General features: G+C 42.4%; 1 protein-coding gene across 1 annotated transcript; it reads left to right on the plus strand.

Annotated features, from left to right (window-relative positions):
* The first annotated feature begins 2,370 nt into the window (after nucleotides 1-2,370).
* Nucleotides 2,371-26,997, plus strand: CNOT11 (CCR4-NOT transcription complex subunit 11). Its single transcript, XM_075852691.1, has 7 exons — nucleotides 2,371-2,890; nucleotides 15,170-15,334; nucleotides 18,299-18,451; nucleotides 19,382-19,584; nucleotides 21,326-21,528; nucleotides 24,882-24,978; nucleotides 25,860-26,997. The coding sequence occupies exons 1-7, from the start codon at nucleotides 2,575-2,577 to the stop codon at nucleotides 26,055-26,057; spliced, it is 1,335 nt and encodes a 444-aa protein (XP_075708806.1). The 5' UTR covers nucleotides 2,371-2,574; the 3' UTR covers nucleotides 26,058-26,997.
* Nucleotides 26,998-27,684: the final 687 nt, after the last annotated feature.

A 27,684-nucleotide genomic window follows, 5' to 3' on the forward strand; every position in this document is an offset into this window, starting at 1 on the left:
TCTGAAATTACGGAGCTGTTTTCAGGCGAAAACAGCTCCTGAATTTCAGACGTTTTTGCGTGTACTCGCGTTTTTCGCGGCATCTTTTACAGACGTAATTGGAGCTGTTCTTCATTGGAGTCAATGAAAAACAGCTTCAAAAACGTCCCAAGAAGTGTCCTGCACTTCTTTGACGCGGGTGTAATTTTACGCGCCGTCTTTTGACAGCGACGCGTTAAATTACACCTCGTCTGAACAGAACATTGTAAGACCCATTGCAAGCAATGGGCAGATGTTTGAAGACGTATTGGAGCCGTCTTTTCAGGCGTAATTCGAGGCATAAAACGGCTAAAGTACATCTGAAAATAGGTCGTGTGCACATAGCCTAAGGGAGGATTTACACGAACGTGATATACGTCCGTGCAACGCGCGTGATTTTCACGTGCCTCGCACGTACCTATATTAGTCTATGGGGCTGTGCAGACAGTCCATGATTTTTACGCAGCCGGTGTCCGCTGCGTAAAACTCACGACATGTCCTATATTTCTGCGCTAATCGCGCATCACGCACCCGTGAAATAACATAGTCTTTTACACTATTCCCTACTGTTTTCTTGTGTATACTGACGTATACCGGCCAGACAGAGGCCAAAAGAACACTCTTTTGGCCTATATCTGACAACGGAGCCCTATAGACACATTTGGCATGTACATTGAAGCTCTCCTGACATACACACTAAACATAAATGAAAAACATGGTGTGAACAGGGCCTTAACCCCTTCCCAACACCGAGGTTAGATGGAGGAATATTGAGCGGGCTCACATGTTGGCCCGCTCCAAAATTTCAGCGTGTCGGCTGTATGAAACAACAGTGTAACGAGTGGTATCTCGCTTGTTTAACCCCTTAGATGCCGCGGTGAAAACCGACCGCGGCATCTAAGTCGTTAAAAACAGGGGACGGCCCCTTGTAATGTTGCATTGCCCCCTGTGAAGTTGCACACCCCCCCTCGCGATGCAATCACGGTGTACCGATGGTCGTCATGGCAGCCTAGGGGCCTAATGAGGGACCCCAGGTCTGCCATCTTTGTACTCCTATTATGCCCTGTCAGGGGTAGGGCTTAATAGAAGTCTGTATACTGCAATACATTAATACATTGGTTAGATCGCTGGTTCAGGTCCCATAGGGGGACAAATAAAAAAAGGTAAATACAGTTAAATAAAGTTTTCATTATATATATATATATATATATATAAAAATCTTAAAAGTTGAAAAAAAAACTTTTACCATTTCTCCCCCAAAAGCAATGTAAAAAAAAAAAAATTAACATAACTGGTATCGATGCGTCCGTAACAGTCCAAATTATTACAATGTATTATTATTTAACCCGCTTCGTGAAGGCTGTAAAAAAAATGAAAACACCAGAATTGCTGTTTTTCGGTCATCTCATCGCCCACAAAAAAATGGAATAAAAAGTGATCAAAAGGAACGGTACCAATAGAAACCACTGCTTGCCCTGCAAAAAGCCCTCACACCGCTCAACTGATGGAAAAATAAAAAAGTTATGGCTTGTAAGGTGGGGAGGAAAAAGTGACCGAAAATCTGAAAAATGGCTGCGGCGGGAAAGTGTTAAGGCTATCTACACCTTCGAAAACAATTTAAAAAAACAAACAAACAAAACAACCAGTGTATCAGTGTGATTGGTGCAACTTTCTTATCACTTTTTATGAAAAATTATTTCTACTTTTTGTTATACAGCTGCTTTGTATCCTGCATACAGAGCAGCTGTATCTTGCGCTGAGACCTAAGCCCGTCAGGTCAGCGAGACTGACGGGTTCAGTGTCAGCGGGTCCTGCGTGTCAGATCGAGCTGTTACCGATCACATCTAAGTTCATAACAGCAGGACCCGCAGTCACTGAAACAGTCAGTGCCGCTGACCTGACGGATTCAGGTGATAGCGCGCAATACAGCTGCTCTGTGTACAGGATACAAAGCACCTGTATCAGAAACAATAAAAAAAAATCTTAATAAAAAGTAAATACAAAGTTGCACCAATCACAGTGATACATTGTTTTATAAAAAAAAATAAAGATTAAAAGGTGTAATTTTAACTGTTGTGGTGGCATGGCCTATTCTTGTGGGCAGGGCTTTTATTAAAAAAAACAAAACATTTCCGGTCTCAATTCTACCTGACAAGGACTGTGGGCAAGCATGTGCTATTGCAACAGCTCTAGAAAAGGATTGGTTATAAAGTATTCCACATAGGCGCTCCTGGAAAAAGAAGAACTTCCACAATGTAAAGCACCTGTTCTGCACATGCGCACTCGGAGCGTCAGCTTCACGAACGCGCATGTTACAGGAACGAGCACGACGTTTCTCACGTAAATGACGTCCTGTCGCCACAAGAGCAGCGCTGAACGTTTACGGGGGTTTTTTTTTTTTGACAGCTTTATTGCCAAGTAGAAAGAAGAACAATAGCAGCCCGGCTACAGTCACAGAAGCGCTACCCTTCAGTTGGATTAGTACTCGAAGGCAAATGAGAGAAGAGGCGGGAGAGCAGCTGGAGCACTAACAGTTGGACTCGAGCCTGCCTCACCATGAATCTGTGTGGGAAGGAGCTGTCCAACCTTCTGGGCATCATGACGGAGGAGGCGTGCAGTAACACATTTGAGGGCCTCTCCACTGCTTTCCACCATTACTTCACAAAGGCCGATCATTTTCGGGTTGGATCTGTCTTAGTGATGCTTCTGCAGCAGCCGGACCTCTTGCCTACCTCACCGCAGCGCCTCACTGCCCTCTACCTGCTATGGGAGATGTATCGGACCGAGCCCCTGGCCGCTAACCCTTTTGCCGCGATCTTTGCCCACCTATTAAACCCTCCGCCCGCAGAGGAAGCCGAGAGGCCGCTGTCAGGTGAGCACTGGCGTGGTTCTTGTTATGGAGTGTGCAGCCTGTACTTGTCCGGTCAGGTATAGCATTACAAGGCATGCTGGGAGTTATAGTTACTAGCTTTGTGTAGTCCCATTCCATAGAAATGGCTGTGACCATTGTGCTTCATGGACGTCTATAGGGAAGATCCTAAAAGTTGTGCGATCAATCAAAATGAACCTACATGATCTGAAATGGTTTTTAGTGATATGAAGTAAAAAAACAAACCTGTGTACTTTATATAATCACATCCTAAAAGTATCCAGTGTAGTCTGGTTTAAATGCCCCCCTTTATATGAATTATTAGGGCATATGGATGCAATAAAGGGGGTCTCCAGCTCAGGACCCCCTCTATTAGCCAGAGCCACCACCTCTCTGGTGGACTCGGCCTTATTATGTATTCTATGTGTAATACCAGGAAGGAAAGCCGTACCAGCTGATCTGGAAAACTCCTGCGACTGTGTATTTTATGGTTGCCCATTTATTCGGGGACAGGTCACCTCTTCAGGGTTTTAGCAGCGATCGGCTGATCACCTGGGAAGGTTTAGAGATCTGTCAAATAAAAAGGGGTTGTCCAAACAAGACAAAGCCTCTAAAATTGACTAGAGGCTGGTTTACCCGGGTAGATATCTGCCCATGATTGCTGATATAACAAGTCAACCGGTGGTTGATTAAGGTCCTTTTACACAAGATTTCTGTATGGGGACGCACTATCGTTTATACCTGGGGTACTCCACTACTACTAGCAAAGGTCTACTTACTGGGGTCTGTTGAGTAAAGGTCTGAGCTGAACGCCAGTAGTAAAGATTTGTAGCGGGTGCCACACACCAGCCCCCCCCCTTGTAGATGGTCTTTCCTCCACCCTAACACCCCCCCCCCCCCAATACAAAAGTAACTTGTACTCACCTAGCTCCATTCCTGTGACCAACAGGCTCCTCCTCCATGTTAGGACTGCAGCCTATGAGATTCCAGGACTCTTGCGTAGGCCGGTGCGGTTTACTGACGTCATTACGCCGGCTTGTGCGAGGACCCTGTTCCAGCATCTCATAGGCTACAGGTCTAATGCGGCCTGTAGTGTAGTGGCTCCTCCATAGTATTCAATTGTATATATGCACAGTGATGTCAGGAGATTCCCCAGGCCCAAAGTATGCGAGCAGAGTGCTTCCAATGTTTTGCCTGGGGATTCCGGCTTTGGGAAGCTCTTAAAATTACTGTCTGTATATGGACAGTGATGTCGGGAGCTCCCAGAGGTATATGTTTAACGTATTCCTGTGATGGTTGCCATAGTGACATCTGTCACCCGCAGACTCCCATGTAAAAAAAAAAAAAAGTATACTGTGTAGTATGTTTTTTGCGTGATCCCTTTGGATAGAATAGCGTAGTCTACTTGTGTATACCTACTGACCGAGACCAGAAGGACACTCTTTTGGTCTCGGTCGGGCTAATCGTGTACGTCAGGAGCTTTACCAATGTACATGATAGACATAGAGCACAAATGTAGGGGGCCTTATGTTGCTAAACCAAAGATTGGTGCAGCTAGAGAGAGGACTATGTAGCATATGATCACTTCTGTCATCGCTGCCTTCCCTTCTGCACCTCACCGTTTCAGAAGCTCTGCAGTAGAGCAGTGTTTTTCAACCTTTCCAAGCCAAGTACCCCCAAGAAAGCGATCCGTTATAAGGCTCTGCTTAAACGGTCAGGGGCTCCGTTTGAAAACTCCTAATCTGATGGAATTTGTGAAGAAGTCAATGGGGCCCTTTGGGAGCAATCGGTGTCTGTTGTGTGATGGATTCAGCAATGTATCGTGATATCTGACCAGAAGGCTGAAACTAAAAGCAGAGCACAAAATGTATTCTTCTGACCCACCCAATTATATAGGACAAGCCCCCAACTGACCGCAATTGAATCGCAAGTAGTACATATGACCACCTCCAGCAGGCCCATAAAATTAATATAGACCACACATAAGACCTGGCCAGACCACCCCCCTTTATACCTTGTATAGAAACCCCAGGCTAGAACCCGTGTGTATATGTATGTGTCTATATTCAAGAGAGCAGCAGCACTCAAATAGAGAAAAAAAGAATTGTTCCAATAAATAAACAATATATCTTACAGCACTCTAGGTGAAAAGGTAAAAAAAAATGCACTGATTTATTCAACCATCATGGTGCAATGTTTCAGTCCCACGTTGGGACCTTTTTCAAGCATAGTGACTGGAGTTGTGTGTGTGTGTGTGTTTGTGTGTATGTGTATATATATATATATATATATATATATACACCATGTGTCTCATTATACTATTTAACGTCATTATAAAAATTTACATATAATTTGTTACGGTATATAAAGCAGTGCATGTAAAAGTGACATTGTCAATACATAAGTGCAACATATATAAAAAACCAAAAATTAGTCTTACTGAAAAATTCCACAGATGTGGAAGCGTTGGGACTCCAGGAGCACCAATCGCAGGTAACGTTTGTATGAATATTCAAAAGGTTAGTTTCACTAGAACGTGTTCATCATGTCTGTTCAGCGTTCACGTGTAACTACTGCGCATGTCCGGACCGCTACATCAGATGACTAAAATACATTGCTGAGCAGCAGTTTCAGCGTCCATACATCTCCCAATGCGCAGGTTCAAAGTAGCATTCGGTCTCCATAGGGTGAGACGTAATACTGAATAGTGCGATGTGTTTAAACCATACCGGCACACTACTACGCTCCATTCCTCATCGCTACTCGGAGGAAAATGTGTCACTATTTAACTCCTTCCCAACCACCCCACGTAGATTAATGGGCTGCAGCGCTGGTGCTTGTGCCTGCAGCACATTAATCTAATTAATTAATCCTGCCTCTAATTGATCTAATCTGATCGTTGCTGTGGCAACCGGAGGCCTAACAAAGGCCTCCGAGTCTGCCACCTACGGAAGGCAGTTAGGTCCTGCTAGAGGCAGGACCTAATACACTGCCTGTCAGTGCGAAACTGACAGGTATAATACCATGCAATATGAGTATTGCAGTGTATTATAACAACAATCCAACAGTTGAATCTTCAAGTCCGTAGTGGGACTAAAGAAGAAAAAAAAATTTGTACTCAATAACAGCATGCAGTGTCAATCAGCTGCTTCAAAGGCCAGCAGGATATTGTCGTGTATTAAAAGAGGCATGGACTCGCGGGACAGGGATGTAATATTACCACTTTACAAAGCATTAGTGAGGCCTCATCTAGAATATGCAGTTCAGTTCTGGACTCCAGTTCATAGAAAGGATGCCCTGGAGTTGGAAATTGAAAGAATTAAATCTATTTAGCCTTGAAAAAAGACGACTAAGGGGGGACATGATTAACTTATATAAATATATTAATGGCACATACAAAAAAATATGGTGAAATCCTGTTCCTTGTAAAACCCCCTCAAAAAACAAGGGGGCACTCCCTCCGTCTGGAGAAAAAAAGGTTCAAGCTGCAGAGGCGACAAGCCTTCTTTACTGTGAGAACTGTGAATCTATGGAATAGCCTACCGCAGGAGCTGGTCACAGCAGGGACAGTAGATGGCTTTAAAAAAGGGTTAGATCATTTCCTAGAACAAAAAAATATTAGCTCCTATGTGTAGAAATGTTTCCCTTCCCTTTTCCCGACCCTTGGTTGAACTTGATGGACATGTGTCTTTTTTCAGCCGTACTAACTATGTAACTATGTAAATGTAAAAGTTTCAAGTAATAAAATAAAAAATAGCCCTTTTTATATTTTTATAAAAAAATAAAATAAAGTATGCATAATTGGTATCGCCGCGTCTGTAATGGCCTAAACTATAAAAATATAATGCTATTCATCCCGCACGGTGAACACCGTAAAAAAAAACATACCAGAATCACTATTTTTTTCGTCACTTCAACTCCCAAAAAAATTGAATAGGGATCAGTAAGGTGCATGTACCCCATTGTACCAATAAAAACGATATGTTTGTTCTGCAAAAATCAAGCCCTCACACAGCTTTCTTGATGAAAAGATAAAGTTATGGCTCTTAGAATATGGTGACACAAAAACAAAATAATTTTTTTTAAAACCGGGATTTTAACATGCAATCATAAAAAAAAAACCTATACGTATGGTGTCTCAATAATCGCATCGACCCGCAGAATAAAGTAAAGTTCGTTTATAGCTTACAGTGAACGCCGTAAAGAAAAAAAGAATAAAAACAATAGAAGAATAAAAAGTGATCAAAAACTTGCATGTACCTCGAAATGGTACCAAAAAAAAAATGACAGATGGTCCATCAACAAATAAGCCCTCACACCGCTCCGTCGCAAAAAAAAAATTATGGCTTTAAGGCCTCATTTACACGAGCGTAATATACGCGCGTGCTTTTCACGCATGTCGTACGCACCTATATTACTCTATGGGGCAGTGCAGACGATGCGTGAATTTTGCGCAGCGCGAGTGCGTTGCGTAAAACTCCCAACATGTTCTATAATCGTGCGTTTTTCGTGCATCAGGCACCCATTGAAGTCAATGGGTGGTAGACATGAGCGAACCGAACTTTACCGGGTTCGGCCGAACTCGTTTTGACCGAACCTGGCAGGAGACAGTCACTGTGCAGGGTGCTGAAAGAGTTAAACTGGTTCAGCACCCTGGACAGTGACTTCCGATTCCAATATACGTGAACGTGTAATAAAAAAAAAAGTTCTGAGTTACCGATAACTCCCGGCTTCTTCCTCCAATCTGACCTCCCGGGATGACAATTCAGTCCAAGTGACAGCTGCAGCCAATCACAAGCCAAGTACAGGCTACAGCTGTCACATGGACTGCCGCGTCATCCAGGGAGGTGGGGCCAGATGTCAAGAGAGGCGCGTCACCAAGGACGCGTCACCAAGGCCGCGTCACCAAGGCAACGGCCGGGAAGTTCTCGGTAAGTACGAACCTCCCCTTTTTTTTTTTTTTTTAAACAGGTTACTCGATATGGTGATCGGAATGCACTGTCGAGGGTGCTCAAAGAGTTACCTCCGATCAGTTAACTCTTTCAGCACCATGGACAGTGACTGACGTCGACTAGCCTCATCTCTATGATGGCGGCTGCGCGAAAATCACGCAGCCGCGCATCATACACGGAGCTGTCAAGTGCCTTTTGCGCACGCAAAACGCTGCGTTTTTTGCGCGCGCAAAACGCTTGTGTAAATGAGGCCTAAGAATGATAAGACGAAAGGTGCAGTGTTCCAAAAGTAGATAAGATTGGGCACCATTTATCAGTGCCACACTGGCCACACATATGCGGATTATTTATTTACCACCTTATTATGCCCTCATGTACTCTGCACAGATTACATATGCGCCCAAGTTATAAACTGAAATACCAGCAATACCGCAAACAGTACAACTACCAAGCAAAATCCACGTTCCAAAAGCCAAATGGCGCTCCCTCCCTTCTGAAACTTACAGCGTGCTCAAACAGCGGTTTACGTCCACCTATATGGCCTCGCCATACCCGGGAGAACCCGCTTAACAGTTTGAGGTGTTTATCTTCAGTGGCACAAACTAGGCATAACATATTGTGCACTAAATCGGCATATCAGTGGAAAATTGCAATTTTCACTTTGCCCCAACCTCTGCGCATGATTTCTAATGAAAAAACACCTGTGGGATTAAAATGCTCACTACACCCCTCAAAATGCCCTAAGTGGTCTAGAATCCAATACACGGGTCACTTCTTGGGGATTTGTTTTACTATTTGACCTCTGAGGCCTTCAATTGTGGGCCAATGCTCTGAAAATCACCAAATAAGGCCTTAAAGAGGCTCTGTCACCAGATTTTGCAACCCCTATCTGCTATTGCAGCAGATCGGCGCTGCAATGTAGATTACAGTAACGTTTTTATTTTTAAAAAACGAGCATTTTTGGCCAAGTTATGACCATTTTTGTATTTATGCAAATGAGGCTTGCAAAAGTCCAAGTGGGCGTGTTTAAAAGTAAAAGTCCAAGTGGGCGTGTATCAGCGTTTGCAGGTAAGTAGCTACATCGACTTACCTGCAAACGCCGATGCTGCTGCAGAATCAACTGTAGCCTCTGGTGCCGATGTGTCCTCGCTCGTCCGACACGATGCAGGACCTGGGGCAGGAAGTGAGTGACGTCACAGCGTGATCTCTCGAGAACACGCTGTGTCTGCACTGTCAGAAGCTGGGCGTTCTGAAGAGAAGTGGATGATACTTCTCGTCAGAACGCCCAGCTAGTAAAAGTAGTAAACACGCCCCGATGTACGCACATAATACACGCCCACTTGGACTTTTACTTTTCAACACGCCCAGTTGTACTTTTGCAAGCCTCATTTACATAAATACAAAAATGGTCATAACTTGGCCAAAAATGCTCGTTTTTTAAAAATAAAAACGTTACTGTAATCTACATTGCAGCGCCGATCTGCTGCAATAGCAGATAGGGGTTGCAAAATCTGCTGACAGAGCCTCTTTAAGCCCCGCTGTGTGTCAGCAGATTATTACCACATATGGGGTATTGCCGTAATCAGAAGAAAAGGCTTTTCAAATGTTGGGGTGTTTTTGTTTTTTATCTCCTCTGTGCCTTGTAAAAATGTATCATTTCAAATTTTTTGGGGAAAAAATTTAGATATTCATTTCAGCAAGGCTCCTTCACTGACACAGCTCTCTGCTACCGCGTTATCAGAACTGAAGATAACGAAAACCACTTCAGTTAGGCTTCGTTCCGTTGGAGCTTTCCGTCTGAACGGAGACCTGACCGACACAAACGGAATGAATAGCGTAGTCGACTACGCTATTCCGTCAAAATGACGGAACCCTTGCCCAGCGGAGACAAACGAAAACCATTGTACCGGATCCGTCACCATTGAAATCAATGGTGATGGAAATGGAAACCTTTTGGTTTCCGTTTGTGTCAGTCAGGGTCCAGCTCGGACGGAACGTCTCAACGGGACCCTGGCGCAGATATGAACGAAGCCTTATCCATTCAGTTCCTTCTGCTTTTCAAGACTTAAAGGGAATATGTCTCTAGAATTTTTTATTTTATTTTAGTTAAACAATTATTATTTAAGTGATTACACATTGTTTTAATTTTTTCATAAGTCAGGAAATATTATAAATTAGATTCTAATTTATAACATTTCCATGTGCTGACCACTAGAGGGAGCAGTTCCCAAAATTGCAGCATGGTCAATGTGGTAAAGCAACCTCATTGCTTTATGATGCAAATTTGGGGTAGACACACTCTCTCTAGTGTCCTCACACAGTCCCCCCCTCCCTTATTTTGGCTAGAGCCAGGAGAAGGAGGGATTTGAATCTTCAAACCTCCTACACTGTGTACCGCCATTTTCTGATTGACTGCACAGTGTAGGAGGATTAGATACAGTGGTAATCAGACAGTATAACACGAACATAATACACACATCACATACACGAACATAAATTACCTGCTCCTGCCGCCTCCGCTCTTATTCCTTGAGCCTGGGCTTCCTTGAACATATGGCCGGAAGGTGCGGCCGGAAGTAGTCATCTTACTGTCCGGCTGCGGCTTCCGGCCCACATGAAAATGGCGCCGGATTTTTCTCTGCGAACGAGCTTCGTTTTGGTCTGTGTGGGAGCGACGCATTCGTCGTTCCCACACAGACGGCGTACGCTATAGTGAATGGAACGGCTCCCGTTCGCATTCTCTATGGGGATGTATGTGCCGTATTCCATCTCTGTATGTATCGTTAATCGACACATACAGAGATGAAAAAAAAATGGCAGCCCCCATAGAGAAGTAAAAATAAGAAAAAAGTAAAGTAGAACACGAGAATATAAATAAATAAAATTTGTTATTATATTAAAAGCAATATGATAAAAAATAAATACATTTCGTGACACCTTCCCTTTAAGAAGCTATAGGGTGGCTATAGCTAATTAATCCTTGAAATGCAGCAGGAACTAAATGGGTTAAGAAGCTGCCCGGGAGAACAGGACTCCGTATAAAACAATCTCTGGACTCACACACAGAGTTAGGCCTCACGCACATGACCGTATTTTTCTCCACCCATAAATACTGGCGTAAATACGGGTCCTTGGTCACATGTATCCACAGTTTTAAACGTGCCCTGAAAACACCTCTATTTAGACAGGCCTATAACATTCCCTAATCTGACTCCTTTCCATGGCCCTCCTTTTAGATTAGTCATCAGAATAAGATTCCCTCACACTCCTCTTCTTGTCCGTCATACACAGATACTGGCTGGTGACCGGCTCATGCAGCTTTATGTTACCACCGCATGTGTATAAAAATGGCCGGAATGTACAGAACAAACACTGTTACACTTTGTGTCTCCCTTATTTCCTCATAGATTGTAAGCTCTTGCGAGCAGGGTCCTCGCTCCCCAGGTTTGAATTGTAAATGAACTTTGTTACTATGTAATGTCTGATATTGTTTGTTTCATGTTCCCTCCAAATTGTAAAGTGCTGCGTAATATGTTGGTGCTATATAAATAAAGATTATTATTATGTATTCTACCCGTATTCCACCCGTATTTACGGGCACGTTTTTGGCTAAAAAATTGCACTGCACTAATCGGCAGCCCTTCTCTCTATCAGTGCAGGATATAGCGAAGGGACAGCCCTTTCCGTAATAAAAGTAAAAGAAATTCATACTTACCCGGCCGTTGCCTTGGGGACGCGTCCCTCTCTTCACATCCAGTCCGACCTCCCTGGATGACGCGGCAGTCCATGTGACCGCTGCAGCCTGTGATTGGCCTGTGATTGGTTGCAGCGGTCACATGGGCTGTAACATCATCCCAGGAGGCCGGACTGGAGGAAGAAGCAGGAAGTTCTGGGTAAGTATGAAAGTCTTTTTTTTTTTTTTTTTTTTTAAAAGAGGCTCTGTCACCAGATTTTGCAACCCCTATCTCCTATTGCAGCAGATAGGCGCTGCAATGGAGATAAGAGTAACGTTTTTTGCAATAGCAGATAGGGGTTGCAAAATCTGGTGACAGAGCCTCTTTAATTACATCCCTAGAGAAGGAATACTCAAGAAGGTTAAAGGGAACCTGTCACCAGCATTTTCGGTATCAAGCCAGCAATACCTTGTGAAAATGGGTGAAAAATCATTGTTAGCTAACCTATAAATATGTTAAAAGTCGGCTCTGTACCTTCAGTATTCCGGTTTTCAGTGGTCCCGCGCTGTATGCAAATGAGCACAAAAGAGTCAAATCTTCACTTGAAAAGAGTCAGGTTTTCATTCCTCCGGCGCTTCAGAGCTGGCTCCGCCTCCTTATTTTTGATTGACAGCTCCTCACTGCACTGCACATGAAATCCCGCGCTTGCTCATTGACAATTGACAGTTATGCTGTATAACATACGACGACGAAAGGGGGTGTGTACACGCGCGGCGCATGCGCAGTTAAAAATTTCAGGATGAATGAAGCAGGGAAGGGTGGTGAGGCACGCATCCGCGAGATCTGAAATGCGATTTCGGCATTTAGTGTTGTATGGGCGGCGTACATGGGCGGAGTTAAGATCGTGCGTCACTAAGCTAAATTTAATTACCATAAACGGCGGAAAAACTTTAAATGATAATATTTCGGGCAAGAGGAGGACGTGAGGAGAGAAGAACACATCAATCAACTATGGACAGCTGCGGCCACTACAGGGTCAGGACGTTTTATAAGGTAAGATGGTGATGACAGGATCCCTTTAAACAAATTATTCAGCAGAAGCGAGTTCCCTTTGTTTCCACCTTTTTAATGACTTGAGTTGTAATGTCTCTAAAATATTAAATAAACATTGGCCGATCATTAAAAATAGTTATCCGCATATTGAAGGATTACATCAAATGCCTCTAATGTCTTATAAGCGTCCACAGAACTTGAGAGAGAGAGACTTGTAAAAACAGAAGTCCAAAGAGGTCAATAAAACATTGCTGGATGCTAGAGCAGTCTTAGATTTTATTTTTTATTTTTAGAACTTGGCATCTCCGTCTAAGCCTGTGGCATGTACTCCCTTGACTACTCGTACCTCAGGTTAGGAACCACTGCACTAGAGGACTTGAACTTGTGATCCTTTGATCGCTTTTATTATACATTAAAATACTCCTCTACTGCAATGTATTATGCCTGTCAATGCTACACGGACTTGGCTAGTAACCTGACTGCCATGGCAATGCACTGGCAGCCTGCAATCCTGTCGGTGGACCTACAGAGGGAGTCCCCTCTTTCTGTAAAACCACTTAATTTCTATCCGATCACAGCCGTTGCAGCGGGGTGTCGGCTGTATATTGCAGTTGACACCCGCTGCTGATGGCGTCGCCACAGCTCCTGTGCCTGCGTCATCACTGCACCATAATAGTACATCGTGGTGCAGGAAATACTATAATGGGGTTAAATGCTAATAGTTACATTTGGCACTAATTGTTTACATCCGTAATAACACCCCTCCTATCTCCCCTCATAGGAAAACATAGGTTATTTCTAGCTACATACATTCTCATAAAGCTTCTGCTCTGCCAGCAGGATATTTGTACAGTAGTCTGTTTCTTCACCCATGTACTGCCCTATGTGTTTTGCTGACAGAAATGACTGGGCATCAATAAAACACATGTATTGTTCAATTTGAAACTATTTTGCATATTTCTAATTGTCGGATTAGATTTGATGGAGTTATCCCACCATAACCTATCGCCTAGTGTTTGATCGTGGTGGTCACACTTGCACGCTTCCGGTTTACTCATTCTCTATGTGACTGGCTGAGATATGGAAAAAGGGAGAGAACCTCCAGCTCACCGGTGTGCGTCTCCTGACAGCGTCAATCGGATCCCCGCGACGGCCCGCGGTGTAAGACAGCAATTGTAGAGAAGAATTGATCCAGCGCTGATGGTAAGTTAAAAGGGAAACCGAACTTATTTGCCATGACTAAGAACGCAGACTGCGTTCGCAACGCGTAGGCTCAGGTTCAAGCCCTGACTACTCACACCTTGGGACTGCGTCTCCCTTCTATTTTATTCTTCCTCCAATAAACTTGGGACTTCGGTTTCCCTTTTAACTTACCATCAGCGCTGGATCAATTCTTCTCTACAATTACTGGCTGAGATAGCCAAGCACTGTAATCGGCTATCTCCGGCACTACCAAAGAGAATAAATGGAGCAGCAGCACACATTTGTGACCACCACTCCAAGATAAGAGGTCCCGAATCCACTGTTTGAGTGGTCAGTGGGGGGGGGGGTGTCCCAGGGTGTCCCAGCGGTACAACACCCAGTGATCAAACACTTATCTATCATGTGGATAGGTGATAAGTTATGGTTGAATAACCCCTTTTAAAGAGGCTCTGTCACCAGATTTTGCAACCCCTATCTCCTATTGCAGCAGATCGGCGCTGCAATGGAGATAAGAGTAACGTGTTTTTTTTTTTTTTTGTTTTTTTTTAAACTAGCATTTTTGGCCAAGTTATGACCATTTTTATATTTATGTAAATGAGGCTTTCTAAAGTACAACTGGGCGTGTATTGTGTTCGTTACATCGGGGCGTTTTTACTTCTTTTACTAGCTGGGCGTTGTGTATAGAAGTATCATCCACTTCTCTTTACCACACCCAGCTTCTGGCAGTGCAGACACAGTGTGATCTCGAGAGATCACGCTGTGACGTCACTCACTTCTTGCCCCAGGTCCTGCATCGTGTCGGACGAGCGAGGACACATCGGCACCAGAGGCTACAGTTGATTCTGCAGCAGCATCAGCAGGTAAGTAGCTACATCGACTTACCTGCAAACGCCGATGCTGCTGCAGAATCAAATGTAGCCTCTGGTGCCGATGTGTCCTCGCTGGTTCGACACGATGCAGGACCTGGGGCAGGAAGTGAGTGACGTCACAGATCTGCACTGCCAGAAGCTGGGCGTTGTGAAGAGAAGTGGATGATACTTCTCGTCAGAACGCCCAGCTAGTAAAAGTAGTAAAAACGCCCCGATGTAACGAACACAATACACGCCCAGTTGTACTTTTACTCTAAACACGCCCAGTTGTACTTTAGAAAGCCTCATTTACATAAATATAAAAATGGTCATAACTTGGCCAAAAATGCTAGTTTTAAAAAAAAAAAAAAAAAAAAAGTTACTCTTATCTCCATTTCAGCGTCGATCTGCTGCAATAGGAGATAGGGGTTGCAAAATCTGGTGACAGAGCCTCTAAGTCATTTACACCATTTTATTTAAACCGCAACTATTTTGTTTATGATGTAAAAATGATGAATTGATTTATTACAAAAAAAATTATTCTTTCTACAGGCTTTTTACCACCAATCACTCCTCCTGAAAAATTCTTCCTCTCGCAGTTAATGCTTGCACCGCCCAGGGAGCTATTTAAAAAGACTCCCAGACAAATAGCTGTTATGGATGTGGCCAATTTGGCCCAACCCGTGGACATCAGCGGACTTCAGTTAGCACTTGCAGGTAACATGATCGGTACTATGTCTCCTGGCATGAATTTTAAACTATTACAGTATGGACTAATGATGTATATTGATTGATGGATGGTTTGCTTATTTTCAGCTAAATCTTCAGTAATCAATAAATGTTTTAAACCTTCAAGTAAAGGTATTTTCCCTTGTGTAGCATGTCATTGGTGGGTTCAAGCCACTAGGACCTCAACTGATAAGAACAAGAGGGGCTCATTAATCTTTTTTTTTTTTTTTTTTTTTTTTTTGTTGATCAATTAACAAAATACAAAGTGAATGAACAGAAGAGAAATCTACAGCCAATCAATATTTGCCCTGACCACCCTTTGCCTTCAAAAAAAGCATCAATTATTTTAGTTACACTTGTGCAGTCATGGATTTTGTAGGATTATAGTCAGGTGTATGATTAACCAATTATACTAATCAGGTAATAATGATAATCATTTTCATATGTATGTTGAATCAGTCATTAACTGTAACAGAAACAGCTGTGTAAGAGGCTTAAAACTGGGTGAGGAACAGCCAAACTCTGCTACAAAGGTTGTGGAAGACCGTTTCATGTCACAGGTCCATCATGGCAAAACTGAGCACAGCAACAAGAGACACTGTAGTTCTACTGCATCAGCAAGGTCTCTCCGAGGCAAAGATTTCCAAGCAGACTGAGGTTTCAAGATGTGCTATTCAAGGTCTTTTGAAGAAGCGCAAGGAAACGGGCAACGTTGAGGACCATAGACGCAGTGGTCAGCCAAGGAATCTTAGTGCAGCAGATCAAAGACACATCATGATTACTCCTCTTCGAAATCAGAAAATGTCCTGCAGTGCCATCAGCTCAGAACTGGCAGAAACCAGTGGGACCCGGGTACACCCATCTACTGTATGGAGAAGTCTGGCCAGAAGTAGTCTTCATGGAAGAATTGTGGACATAAAGCCACAACTTCGACGTGGAAACAAGGCCAAGCGACTATGCACAAAAGCATGGGAACTGGGGTGCAGAATAACAGGTGCTCTGGACTGATGAGTCAAAATTTGAAATATTTGGCTGTAACAGAAAGTAGTTTGTCTGGAGAGTGGTACAATGAGGGTCTACAGGCAACCGTGAAGCATGGTGGGGATTCCTTTCAAGTTTGGGGCTACATTTCAGCAAATGGTGTTGGGGATTTGGTCAGGATTAATGGTGTCCTCAATGCTGAGAAAAACAGGCAGATTCTTATCCATCATGCAATTCCATCAGGGATGATTGGCTCCAAGTTTATTTTGCAGCAGGACAATGACCCCAAACATACAGCCAATGTTAAGAACTATCTTGAGTGTAAAGAGGAATAAGGAGCCCTGGAAGTGAGGACATAGCCCCCACAAAGCCCTGATCTCAATACAGTTCGTCTGGGATTACATGAAGAGAGAGAAGGATTTGAGGAGGCCTACATCCACAGAAGATCTGTGGTTAGTTCTCCAAGATGTTTGGAACGATCTCCCTGCCGAGTTCCTTCAAAGACTGTGTCAAGTCTACTTCGAAGAATTGATGCCGTTTTGAAGGCAAAGGGTGGTCACACCAAATATTAATTTGATTTAGATTTCTCTTCTGTTCATTCACTTTGCATTTTGTTAAAAAAAACAGTACTATTTTTTTATTTTTTTTAAAGCCTTTCTTACTTTGTAGCATTTTTCTACAACTGCCTAAAACTATTGCACAGTAGTGTGTGTAAGTATAATTAGTGGTAGAAATTAGATGCCAGTTACTTTCATATGTAGTCCTGCATTCTCATTACTATACTATTGCTTTCCTGCTGGCAATTTGTTTCCAGACCGATGTTTACATTCTAACTGCTTGAAATAGTGGCAGGTATGTGTGGATAGTGATTTGGATCAATTTTGTGTCTGATAACGCTGACAAGAAGTAATACTTCTTGTAGTTCTCCTTTAATAACCCACACATTACCTAGAATTAGGGTTTATGTACACGGTAAGCTGCGTTCCTAGGATGCTGTATGAAGACACACGAACACCCAATTCATAAGTGCCATTCTCTTCCCTAGCAGATATTTTTTGGGGAGAATGCCTTTATATTATGCCATTTGGTGCTGGATGCCACAATTTATTTTCCATGTAAAATATGTGCCCATATGCAGTACAACACTGATCCAAAATGTGGCCATATACATGACACTAACTCAGAGCTGGAGAAATCTCAGGAGTCAGGTGGTCAATGCAGCTAGAAATTTGCAGTTTGCGCCTAACTTTTAAGTTATTTTCTAGTATTATCTATGTAAGTTCTTATTGCGTGGCTACTAAAGCAAATAAACTTGATTATGGAGAGATTTAACTGGATTCTAAAGTCTACAGTAGTTTGTCTACCCCTGTTAAACAGGTTCTGTACTATTTAAGAAAAAAATCTATCTTTTGATTTCTGAATACATCTGAGGGTATGTTCACATGGAGTGTCTTCAGGCGTTGTTCGGGGAGTTTACGCCTTTAAAAAACGGAAGCAGAACGCCTCCAAACATCTGGCCATTGATTTCAATGGGAAATACGGCGTTCTGTTCCGACGGGGTGTCTTTTTACGCCTCGTTTTCCAAAAACGGCACGTAAAAATACGCCTCCGAAAAAGAAGTGCATATCACTGATTGGGATGTTTTTGGAGCCGTTTTTCATTGACTCTATAGAAAAAACGCCACAAAAAACATGAGTTGCTAAAAAAAAAAGTCTGAAAATTAGGAGCTGTTTTCCCTTGAAAACTGCTCCGTATTTTCAGATGTGTTTTATTGAGTGTGTGAACATACCCTTAAACTGAAAATGACACCTAATAATATAAATCTAGTTAATTTCTTCATTTCTTTCTCTCCTTCTGATCTTGTTACTTGACCATTTGGCTGCTAAAAAAAAAAACTAACATTTGAATGCAAAAAAATGTTTGCAAGTTCCTTATAAGATTTCTTAATAAGATTATTATTTTCTCTTTTAGAGCGGCAATCTGAGCTCCCCACACAGAGCAAGGCCAGTTTCCCAAGCATCCTAAGTGACCCTGATCCTGATTCTTCTAATTCTGGATTTGACAGTTCGGTTGCTTCACAAATTACTGAAGCTTTAGTTAGTGGCCCAAAGCCACCTATAGAAAGTATGTGTCATATTAAAAAATTTCGCGTAATGTCAGATTGCCAAAATGTGACTGATGCCAGTCATTGTTCATTTTGTTACTTTTTTTTTTTTCTTTAGCTTTGTCATGGGAAGCGGTAAACTGACCTGTATAAAATGATATCGGGCTAAGCTGCTTGTTTTAGAGGAGCAAAACAATGGAAATGCCCGAAGCAGAAATTCTGTTGAACAATTGAGACAACTGGCGCTCGACGGAACCCATTGACTTTATTGGGTTCCGTCGGGTGTCCTTAATTATACCGCATGCTGCGCTATTGTTTCCGGTATGCGTGGCTTTCCATTCACTTGAAATAAGTTTCTTTGTCTAGATATTTGAAGTTCTAAAACTTGTCCTCTCCGATCTCATTGTTGCTATCATTCGTTGTTTCCTTTAGAAAGCATTATATAGGGCACTAGGGAGCAATTCGTTGTGGTCTTATTCTACAACTTTTCTCCTGTCACTATGTGGCAATAAAGTAAAATGTATGTGGACCTCTATTGTAGACGTTTGCTTTGAATATAGGATAAACATGAAAGTGGTAACATATAAAGTGTCCCTCCAGTTATAATTTCCCGCCCGAAGTAACGTTGGGCGTGTAACACGCTGGCCGCTACTGTTGCTGTGCCAACCGTACGATGCCCGGAGAGTATCGTTCGCAGGTCCAATTAATTAGAATTGGACTTGTGCACGATACTCTCCTGGCATTGTACGCTTGCCACGACAACCGTATTCCCAGCGTGCAGGAGCGTCTCTCCAAGCCTGATGGTACTTCGGACGGGAGATTGTAACTGGAGGAACACTTTAAATACATAGAAGTATATGAGTTTCAGTGGTCAAAGCTTAAAATATTGAACTATTCAGTTATTACCATATAAAATGTTTAACTTATGGTTTTGGCAATTTGCTTTCCAGGCCATTTTCGCCCAGAGTTTATTCGCCCTCCTCCACCTTTACATATCTGTGAAGATGAGCTTTCTTGGTTGAACCCAATCGAACCTGATCACGCCATTAAATGGGACAAATCAATGTGTGTAAAGAACAGCACTGGAGTAGAAATCAAACGTATCATGGCCAAGGCTTTTAAAAGCCCTCTGTCCTCTCCTCAGCAGACGCAGGTATTCATGTCCTATTACTCAAGAAGTTGCATCCTGTTTATTTAGCATTACCATGAGATGTCCGCATAGATCAGCGCTCGCTGCGGCAGACTCAACGCAGCAATGTATTACATGGTCGCCCATTTTTTGCAGTAAGGGTCATGTACATTCTACATTTCACCGACAAAAATTGGCAACTTAATGTACAGTCCCCCAGGAAATAACATCTGATTGTCAGGGGAAGGAAAAGCTGAGTTTGTGGCAGATCGCTGCGGTGGCTCCATTCTAAGAAGGGGATATCCAGATGGGATCGTTTTTTTGCGTGAGCAGAATATTACCTCTATTTTAGAACCAGTTAAAGGGATTGCCTCATCAGAGACTATCCCTTTTAGAAAGGAGCTGCTGCTGCGATCCATCACTGACGCCTAATTGCCAAAAGGCAAAAAAGAGCCCTTTTCCCCAGAAGGGTAGCTATGCTTTGGAACTAGGCTTTTCACCCGTTCTTGGTGAATTTCTTCCACAGTAACCTCCTAATATAGTTTTATTACTTGAAACGCTCTGCTTTAGTAACTGATCTTTGTCAAGTCTTTAACCTTATAGCTGCATTGGATTACAAATGCCACCAGCATTGGGTAGCTTAAGAGAGAAGGGTGTTTCAGGTGTTTTTACACCATGCCGTTTTTTTTTTGTTTTTTTTTTAAACTTTGCCTTTTCAGTGACAAAACGTTAGTTTCTCTAAGGCCTCATGCACACGACCGTAAAAACTCCCGTTATTACGGGTCGTAATTACGACCCGTAATAACGGGCTCATAGACTTCTATTGGCGACGGGTGCCTTCCCGTTTTCTCACGGGAAGGTGCCCGTGCCGTTGAAAAAGATAGAACATGTCATATTTCAGGCCGTAATAACGGCACGGACAGTCCATAGACGTCTATGGAGCTCTCGTAATGACGGGTGGCTACATGTGTGCACCCGTCATTACGGCAGCGTTGCTAAGCGACGTCAGTAAATAGTCACTGTCCAGGGAGCTGAAAGAGTTAACTGATCGGCAGTAACTCTTTCAGCACCCTGGACAGTGACTACCGATCAGTATAAACCTGTAAAAAATAAAAATAAAAGACTTTCATACTTACCGACAACTTCCTGCTTCCTCCAGTCCGGTCTCCCGCCCGTTGCCTTGGTGATGCGTCCCTCTCGACATCCGGCCCAACGTCCTGGATGACGTTTCAGGCCATGTGACCGCTGCAGCCAATCACAGGTCAATCACAGGCTGCAGCGGTCACATGGACTGCCGCGTCATCCAGGGATGTCGGGCTGGATGTGAAGAGAGGGACGCGTCACCAAGACAACGGCCGGGTAAGTATGAATTTCTTTAACTTTTATTACAGAAAGGGCTGTCCCTTCTCTCTATCCTGCACTGATAGAGAGAAGGGGCTGCCGATTAGTGCAGTGCTATTTTGCCGCCAAAAACGTGCCCGTAAATACGGATGGAATACTAGTGACACCGGACCCGTATTTACGGGCACGGGTTCGTAAATACTGGTGCAAAATGGGTCGAATACGTGTGACACCGGACCTGTATTTACGGGTGGGAAAAAATACGGTCGTGTGCATGAGGCCTAAAAGTGTAATAATCTAGTTCCAAAGTACAGCTACACTTGAATGAAGAAGTCTGTTGTGAGGCTTCGAATCCAAATTTCTCTGTAGCGTATTTAATCTGGAGTTGATACTTACATTTCTCTTTTACCTTTCCTGCTTACAGCTGCTCGGGGAGTTGGAAAAAGACCCCAAACTGGTTTACCACATTGGCCTTACTCCTGCTAAGCTTCCAGATCTAGTGGAAAATAATCCCTTGGTCGCCATTGAGATGTTACTAAAATTAATGCAGTCAAGTCAAATTACAGAGTATTTTTCTGTTCTGGTTAACATGGATATGTCCCTGCATTCAATGGAAGTAGTTAATCGGTGAGTGTTTGCACTGCATTGTGAGATATCTATTTGAAACTTTTTTTTTTAAAAATTTATTTATTTATATTTTTTTTGCAATACATGTAAAGTTTTATAGACAAACAGAAAATCTTTCAATGCTGACACTGTATTTTTACAGAAATATGAAGGATCACAAGCTAGTCCGAAAAAATGCGTGTGGCACACTACTGCTGCGTGTACGCACCCTTAAAATGGTAGTGAATGGTATAATTGTTGATGACCTTTGCAGGGATTTACTTTGTTTATCCGGGTTTCCGAATGTCCCAGGAAACCTCATAACCTGACTTTCAGCTTTCCGCCATGGGTTGCTGCAAAGCAAACAGTCTTTGTCTAGTATATGTGCCAGGGAAAACAAGAATCGAGAAACTCAAGACCCGCAGAGGGGGAGAGGAATTGCATTTAAAGGAGGAAAACCCGTAACCGATTTATACAAATGTTTAAATGGTAGTGAATGAGTAGAACTGCTTTAACCCTTTTGCTGCCGCAACAATCTTCACGCTTTTTTTATAAATAAAACTCATAAAATATTGAATTATCAAAATTATATTATACCTCCAAACTCATATATTTTATGAAAGTAGACACCTGCACATTGTGAAATTGCCAACCAGGACTTTACACTCATGGATGCCTCCATGCAGTTCTGCATGGCAACGTTTTGTGGATTAAAGTCTGACCCAAGCAGAGCCAGAGACTTCCAATTGCTCCTAAAAATAAAAGTTCAATATGTTCAGAGTTCATACACGCCACCTGTGTCCACATATCTTCACAAATTCATCATAACTGAAGTGATCAAAAATCTTTGCAATCGAGATGCTGGTAAACATTTTGAGTCACGGAATCGAAAAAGGTCTGGAAGAATAGTCGCAACCGCTTATCTTTTCACCCCTTTACTACAGAAAAAAGACCCCATAAATGTGACAATCAGAAGATCTACTATGACTATCAATGGTTGTGCAGTGGATTCAAATCTACAGCTTGTCAATTCTTATGCAAATTTGATGCAAATCTTCACCACAAACGTCACTTTTTGCAATGCAAATTTACATTAAATCTGTAGCGCTGGGAACTCTGCATAACAGGCTGTGAACTTTCTTCATGCTGTGACTTGCAGCTACAAACACTGCTCACTGTCTTCTGTGCCAGCCGTAAGTTAAGTGTAGAATAGGTGGCAGGACTCCACCTAGTCTCCCGATAGATGGAGTCCTACCCCCTTAATGACCGGGCCTGAAAAGACCTTAATGACCAGCTACATTTTTCTGTTTTTGCCCCTCTCTGCCTTTCAGCAGCCGTAACTGCTTTTTATTTTTTCATTGACGTGGCTGTATGAGGCTTTGTTTTATGCGAGAGAAATAGTATTTATTTTTTTTCCACGCAGTTTGGGTGTAAAAAAAAATAATTATTTTTTACGGTGTGAATATAGGAAAAAAACTATTTCTTGGCATTAGTTTTCTTGTTTATTTTTTATCCCGTTCACGTTTCACGCTAAGTAACCTGTTACATTAATGTATCTCAGGTTATTACGGTCGTGTAGATACCTAAAATGTGTAGGTTTTTTGTTTTCATGTAATGTGGGGGCAATAGAATATATTTTATCCAAAACTTTTTTTTTTATTTTTTAATCCCAATAAGGGAAAACTTTTTATTTATCATTTTTTACTTTTAATGCATTCGCATACTCCTGTACGCTAATACATTTACACTGTCACTATGACACAGGCTGCTGTTAAGGCAGCACATAGTGTGCCCGAACAGCAGGCAAACGGAACAGACAGCCCTGGGGTCCTTTTGTTTGATCACATTACCGGAATCCTGGTGATGCGATCAAAGAGGGGAATTCCCTTTGATCATGCCGTGGTCACGGGCCGCGCCGATCAAAGGGTTAAACAGCTGGGGTTGGAATGTTTTCTGACCCCAGCTGTGTTCAGGAGGCTGCTCTAAGATCAGGAGCTGTTAGTTACAGCTCCTGCTTAGAGGATGAGAGCTCATCAGTCTCCTCTACAGCGACGCCAAAAGACGTTGTTGTAGACTGGGGACCTGCACTGCCTGACGTCAAAAGAAGGTGGGCGGTCGGGAAGGGGTTCAGCATTTATGGCATAGGTTTATTTTATTTTTTTGTAGATATGTCATAAAGGTCGCTGGTTGGAATAACTCTTTAAAGTTGTCTTATCAAGGTAACTCCTGTCCATATGACCTATTAAGGCATATAGATGTCATAGACCTGCTTCTATGAGCCAGAGCAAAGAGCTGCTCCTACTCTAGTGGACCTAGCCTATAATAATTTATATGCCCTGCAATGTATGGCCAGCCAGAGCTTACCTCTGCTATAACATCTGATCACCAGAGGTCCTAGCAGCCAGAACTATGGTGATCAGCCGATCGCTGGGACTGCTCTTTAGAGAAGATAAATAATGTACAAAGTGCTAAACTTGAAAGAGGTTGTTCGGTTTCAGCAAAATGTTGTTGTGTTTTTTTAATTAGAAGTTATATTCTTTTCCAATATAGTTTCTGTATTCCTTCCTCACGGTTTCAGATTTCCTCTGTTCTTAGGGCCTGTTCACATCACCGTTGGCTTTCCGTTCAGTGGATCCGTCGGGTGAACCCCGCAACAGAAAGTCAAACTGAAACCACAGCTTTTGTTTCAGTCACCATTGCTATCAATGGTGACGGAAACATCGCTAATGGTTTCCGTTTGTCACCATTCCGGCAGGTTTCCGTTTTAACGACGGAATCAATAGCTGAGTCGACTGCGCTATTGATTCCGTCATTAAAATAGAAACCTGCCGGAATGGTGACGAACAGAAACCATTAGCAATGTTTCCGTCACCATTGATATCAATGGTGACTGAAACCACAGCTTCCGTTTCAGTTTCACTTTCCGTTGCGGGGTTCATCCGCCGGAAACCTCAGACGGAACCCCGGAACGGAAAGTGAACGGTGATGTGAACAGACCCTTATTCAGTAGGAACATTCATTGTTCACTTCCAGTGTCAGTGGATACAATTCTGTCCATGGTCATGTGATGGACACACAGGTGCACGGCTCGTAACAGAATGTGTATCAGAGTTGTCTCTTCTAACGATCCCAGCACCTGTGTGTCCATCACATGACCATGGACAGAATTTTATCCACAGGAAGTAATCTATGATTGTTCTTACTGAATAGCAACAAGCAGAGCTCTTGAAAACCATGAGGAATTAATAAAGTTTATAGGAAAATTGTATAACTTTTTATTGTACCAAAAATATTTTGTTTTCTGAAACTGGACAACACTTTTAAAATTGCAAATGACACTGGTCATGTGAGCTGATGTTTTGTTTTATCTGCAGGCTAACTACAGCTGTTGATCTGCCTCCTGAATTCATCCACCTTTATATCTCCAATTGTATATCCACATGTGAGCAAATTAAGGACAAATACATGCAGGTAAGTGACTTGCATCATAGAAGGTGGTCTCATTTCAATATATTAGGTCTAAAAAATTGGATTTATTTTTATTTTTTTTACATGTTTGTTCTGTAGTGGAAAAATATACTGATACTAAATCACTCCTGAGATCAACCGTTTACTTCTGTGTTCAGTATGATTTATATTTTAAGGCCTCCCTTTTTTTACCTTCTCGTGCACCAGGACTTGATGTCTCCGGGGTTGTAGTTGTTAGATCCTGGGTATTTATCGAGGTTTGGTGTATTGGAAAGCTCTTTATTTGGTGTTTATCATAGGCAATTGCCACATTTAAGTTGTTGTACAGGAAATGATTTGCCACTTTTTAATAATTGTATTTATTAAAGTTCAGCACTGGACAAACACTGTCACTATGTGACTACAGAATCCTCCATGCTTCATGCTCTTCATTCTTTTGGTGGCTGAGTGGAGCTTGCGAATAATCCCAAAACCGCTGTATGCAAGTTAGAATAAATGGCTCTGTATTTATTAGGCTGTATCTGTCATACACCAGCGGTTCTGGGTGCATAGTTGTCTATTAGCGGCAGAAGGCAACAATTTGTATGTCTCGGCCCACTTTCCGCAGAATGTGGGATAATTTCCTTTTTGGGTGACAATGCACTTGTTAATACCTTCTGTTTGAATAAGGCCTTGTGGTCAAAAAGGGCTTCTGTTTCTTTCTTTCTTCCCTCCTCACCTTTCTAGCTTTAGTAATGAAATGTTTTTAGTAACTGTTCTGATTGGATGTGGAATCCTTTATCTCAATGTCTTCTTTTTAAATGTGGCCATAAGCTCATAAATACTTGCCTATTTCCACGGTCTTATTTACTGACATGATTGTTTTATCATTGTTTTTTCCCTAGAATCGTTTGGTGAGACTAGTATGCGTTTTTCTCCAGTCTTTAATTAGGAACAAAATCATTAATGTCCAGGACTTGTTTATAGAGGTGCAGGCGTTCTGCATTGAATTCAGCCGGATACGGGAGGCAGCTGGTCTGTTCAGGCTCTTGAAGACTTTGGATACTGGAGAAAACCCTACAGAAGCAAAGCCTGCAAAATAAGCCACATTCTGTGTCACTGAACTGCTCGGTTCCTTATATACGACACCCTTTTCTGTTTACGGCATAAAGCAGAACCGTACTTTTCCATACAAGTGTATGTCCCATCAGATAAGTTCCAGGCAGGTGGCACCAGGATATGGGTAACTGTGTGAGGAGTCTGAGTTTGTCACTTCTACTACCTGTCCAGACAAATTGACCTCTACTCATATATACATACCGCAACTGAGCTTTCTGTCAAGGGATATTGTTACTGTATTCAGGAAAATATATGCTAGCATCTACTAATGGTATGTAGCTGTAAAGGGTCCCAGAACTTTGTTGTTTGGCCACTTTCTTTGGGTCTGTGAAATTGACAATTTTCCACCATTTTGTACATATTTTAAATGTGCATATGTAATCATATGTTTTGCTCTAACACTTTAACCTAAAGCAAATTTCAGCCTGTAGATGTGATGGTTTGGATTGAAATGACACCTATTCCATTCCATTGTTATATTAACAATGAAGCTTGTAAATATATTAGGTCCCTCATGCCACCATAGCTGCAGGATGCCTGTTGTTGGAGTGCAGCTGCTCATACCATTTTGCTATAGACTGTTGGTCACCGTGGTTGGAAAGAATTGGACAGCGGTGTCCAATAGAATACACCTGCAGATACAGGCACTATGAACGTGGCACAGGTTATATTCGTGGGTAGATGTAATGTGACTATACATGACTCTTGTACTACTAAAGTCATCGACATCCATTCACCATTACCAAAATAAGTAAAGACTGTTGCAAGATATTGTATGTAGTCTACTACGTATTTCTCGCGTGTTGGGTTTTGTCATGTTAACAAATACCACATTGCTGTTTTTTTAAATGTAAAGATTAAAATTAATCGGGTATGTCCGGAAGGTCTGCTTTTGTTCACAGAAATACAAAAACTTTTAATAAATAGACGTAAAGAGCATTTATTTTATATTAATGAGACTAGTTGTGAAACATGGTCTTGAAAACACCCACTAAATACTTGATTGAACGGTTTTAGTTTTATTTACAGCGGTCCACCTACTATTGAGAGCTGAAATGTGGCCCAATGATGCCATCTCACCGCCACAAACTCAACTGGTTCAGTATCTCGTGTTCTCTCTAAAGGAGGGTGTTGTTACTCATGGATTAGAGGAGCCAGGGGCCACGAGCAGATGCTGGTTGCCTACCACTGAATATAAAGGGCATTTTTCTAAAATTAAGTTGAAGCAAGCCGAAATCAATGTTCAGTGGCGATTCATTGCTTATAAGATCTAACCAAGTCATCATTCACACAAACTGATCCAAGTTCTGTATTGCCTTGGGGTTTTTATTTTTTAGTAGAATAGGATCCCAGAAGGGAAAATTGGATAAACATCTGTAAAGTGGATCGGTCAGGTCTGCTATTCTACCGTATCTAACAGCAACATGTGATAGAGGGGAAGATGTTGAGCTCAGGGTCATATTGTTTTTTGATTTGATTAAGGTGGTTATCCAAATTTTTAAAACTGAAGGCCTAATAAAGCTGCATGAGCCGGTCACCAGCCAGTATCTGTGTATGACAGACATGAAGTACATTACATTAGGATGCAAGGATTGTGGGGGATACTGCTGA

Source organism: Rhinoderma darwinii, chromosome 2 (assembly GCF_050947455.1).
Source record: "Rhinoderma darwinii isolate aRhiDar2 chromosome 2, aRhiDar2.hap1, whole genome shotgun sequence".
Lineage (NCBI taxonomy): Eukaryota > Metazoa > Chordata > Amphibia > Anura > Rhinodermatidae > Rhinoderma > Rhinoderma darwinii.

Bases quoted from the DNA above. Each gene is read 5' to 3' on its own strand.
- CNOT11 (XM_075852691.1), top strand. From the start codon at position 2,575: ATGAATCTGTGTGGGAAGGAGCTGTCCAACCTTCTGGGCATCATGACG. The intron at 18,452-19,381 runs GTATGTGTCATA...TTTGCTTTCCAG, and splicing joins CCCAAAGCCACCTATAGAAA to GCCATTTTCGCCCAGAGTTT. The intron at 19,585-21,325 runs GTATTCATGTCC...TCCTGCTTACAG, and splicing joins CCTCTCCTCAGCAGACGCAG to CTGCTCGGGGAGTTGGAAAA.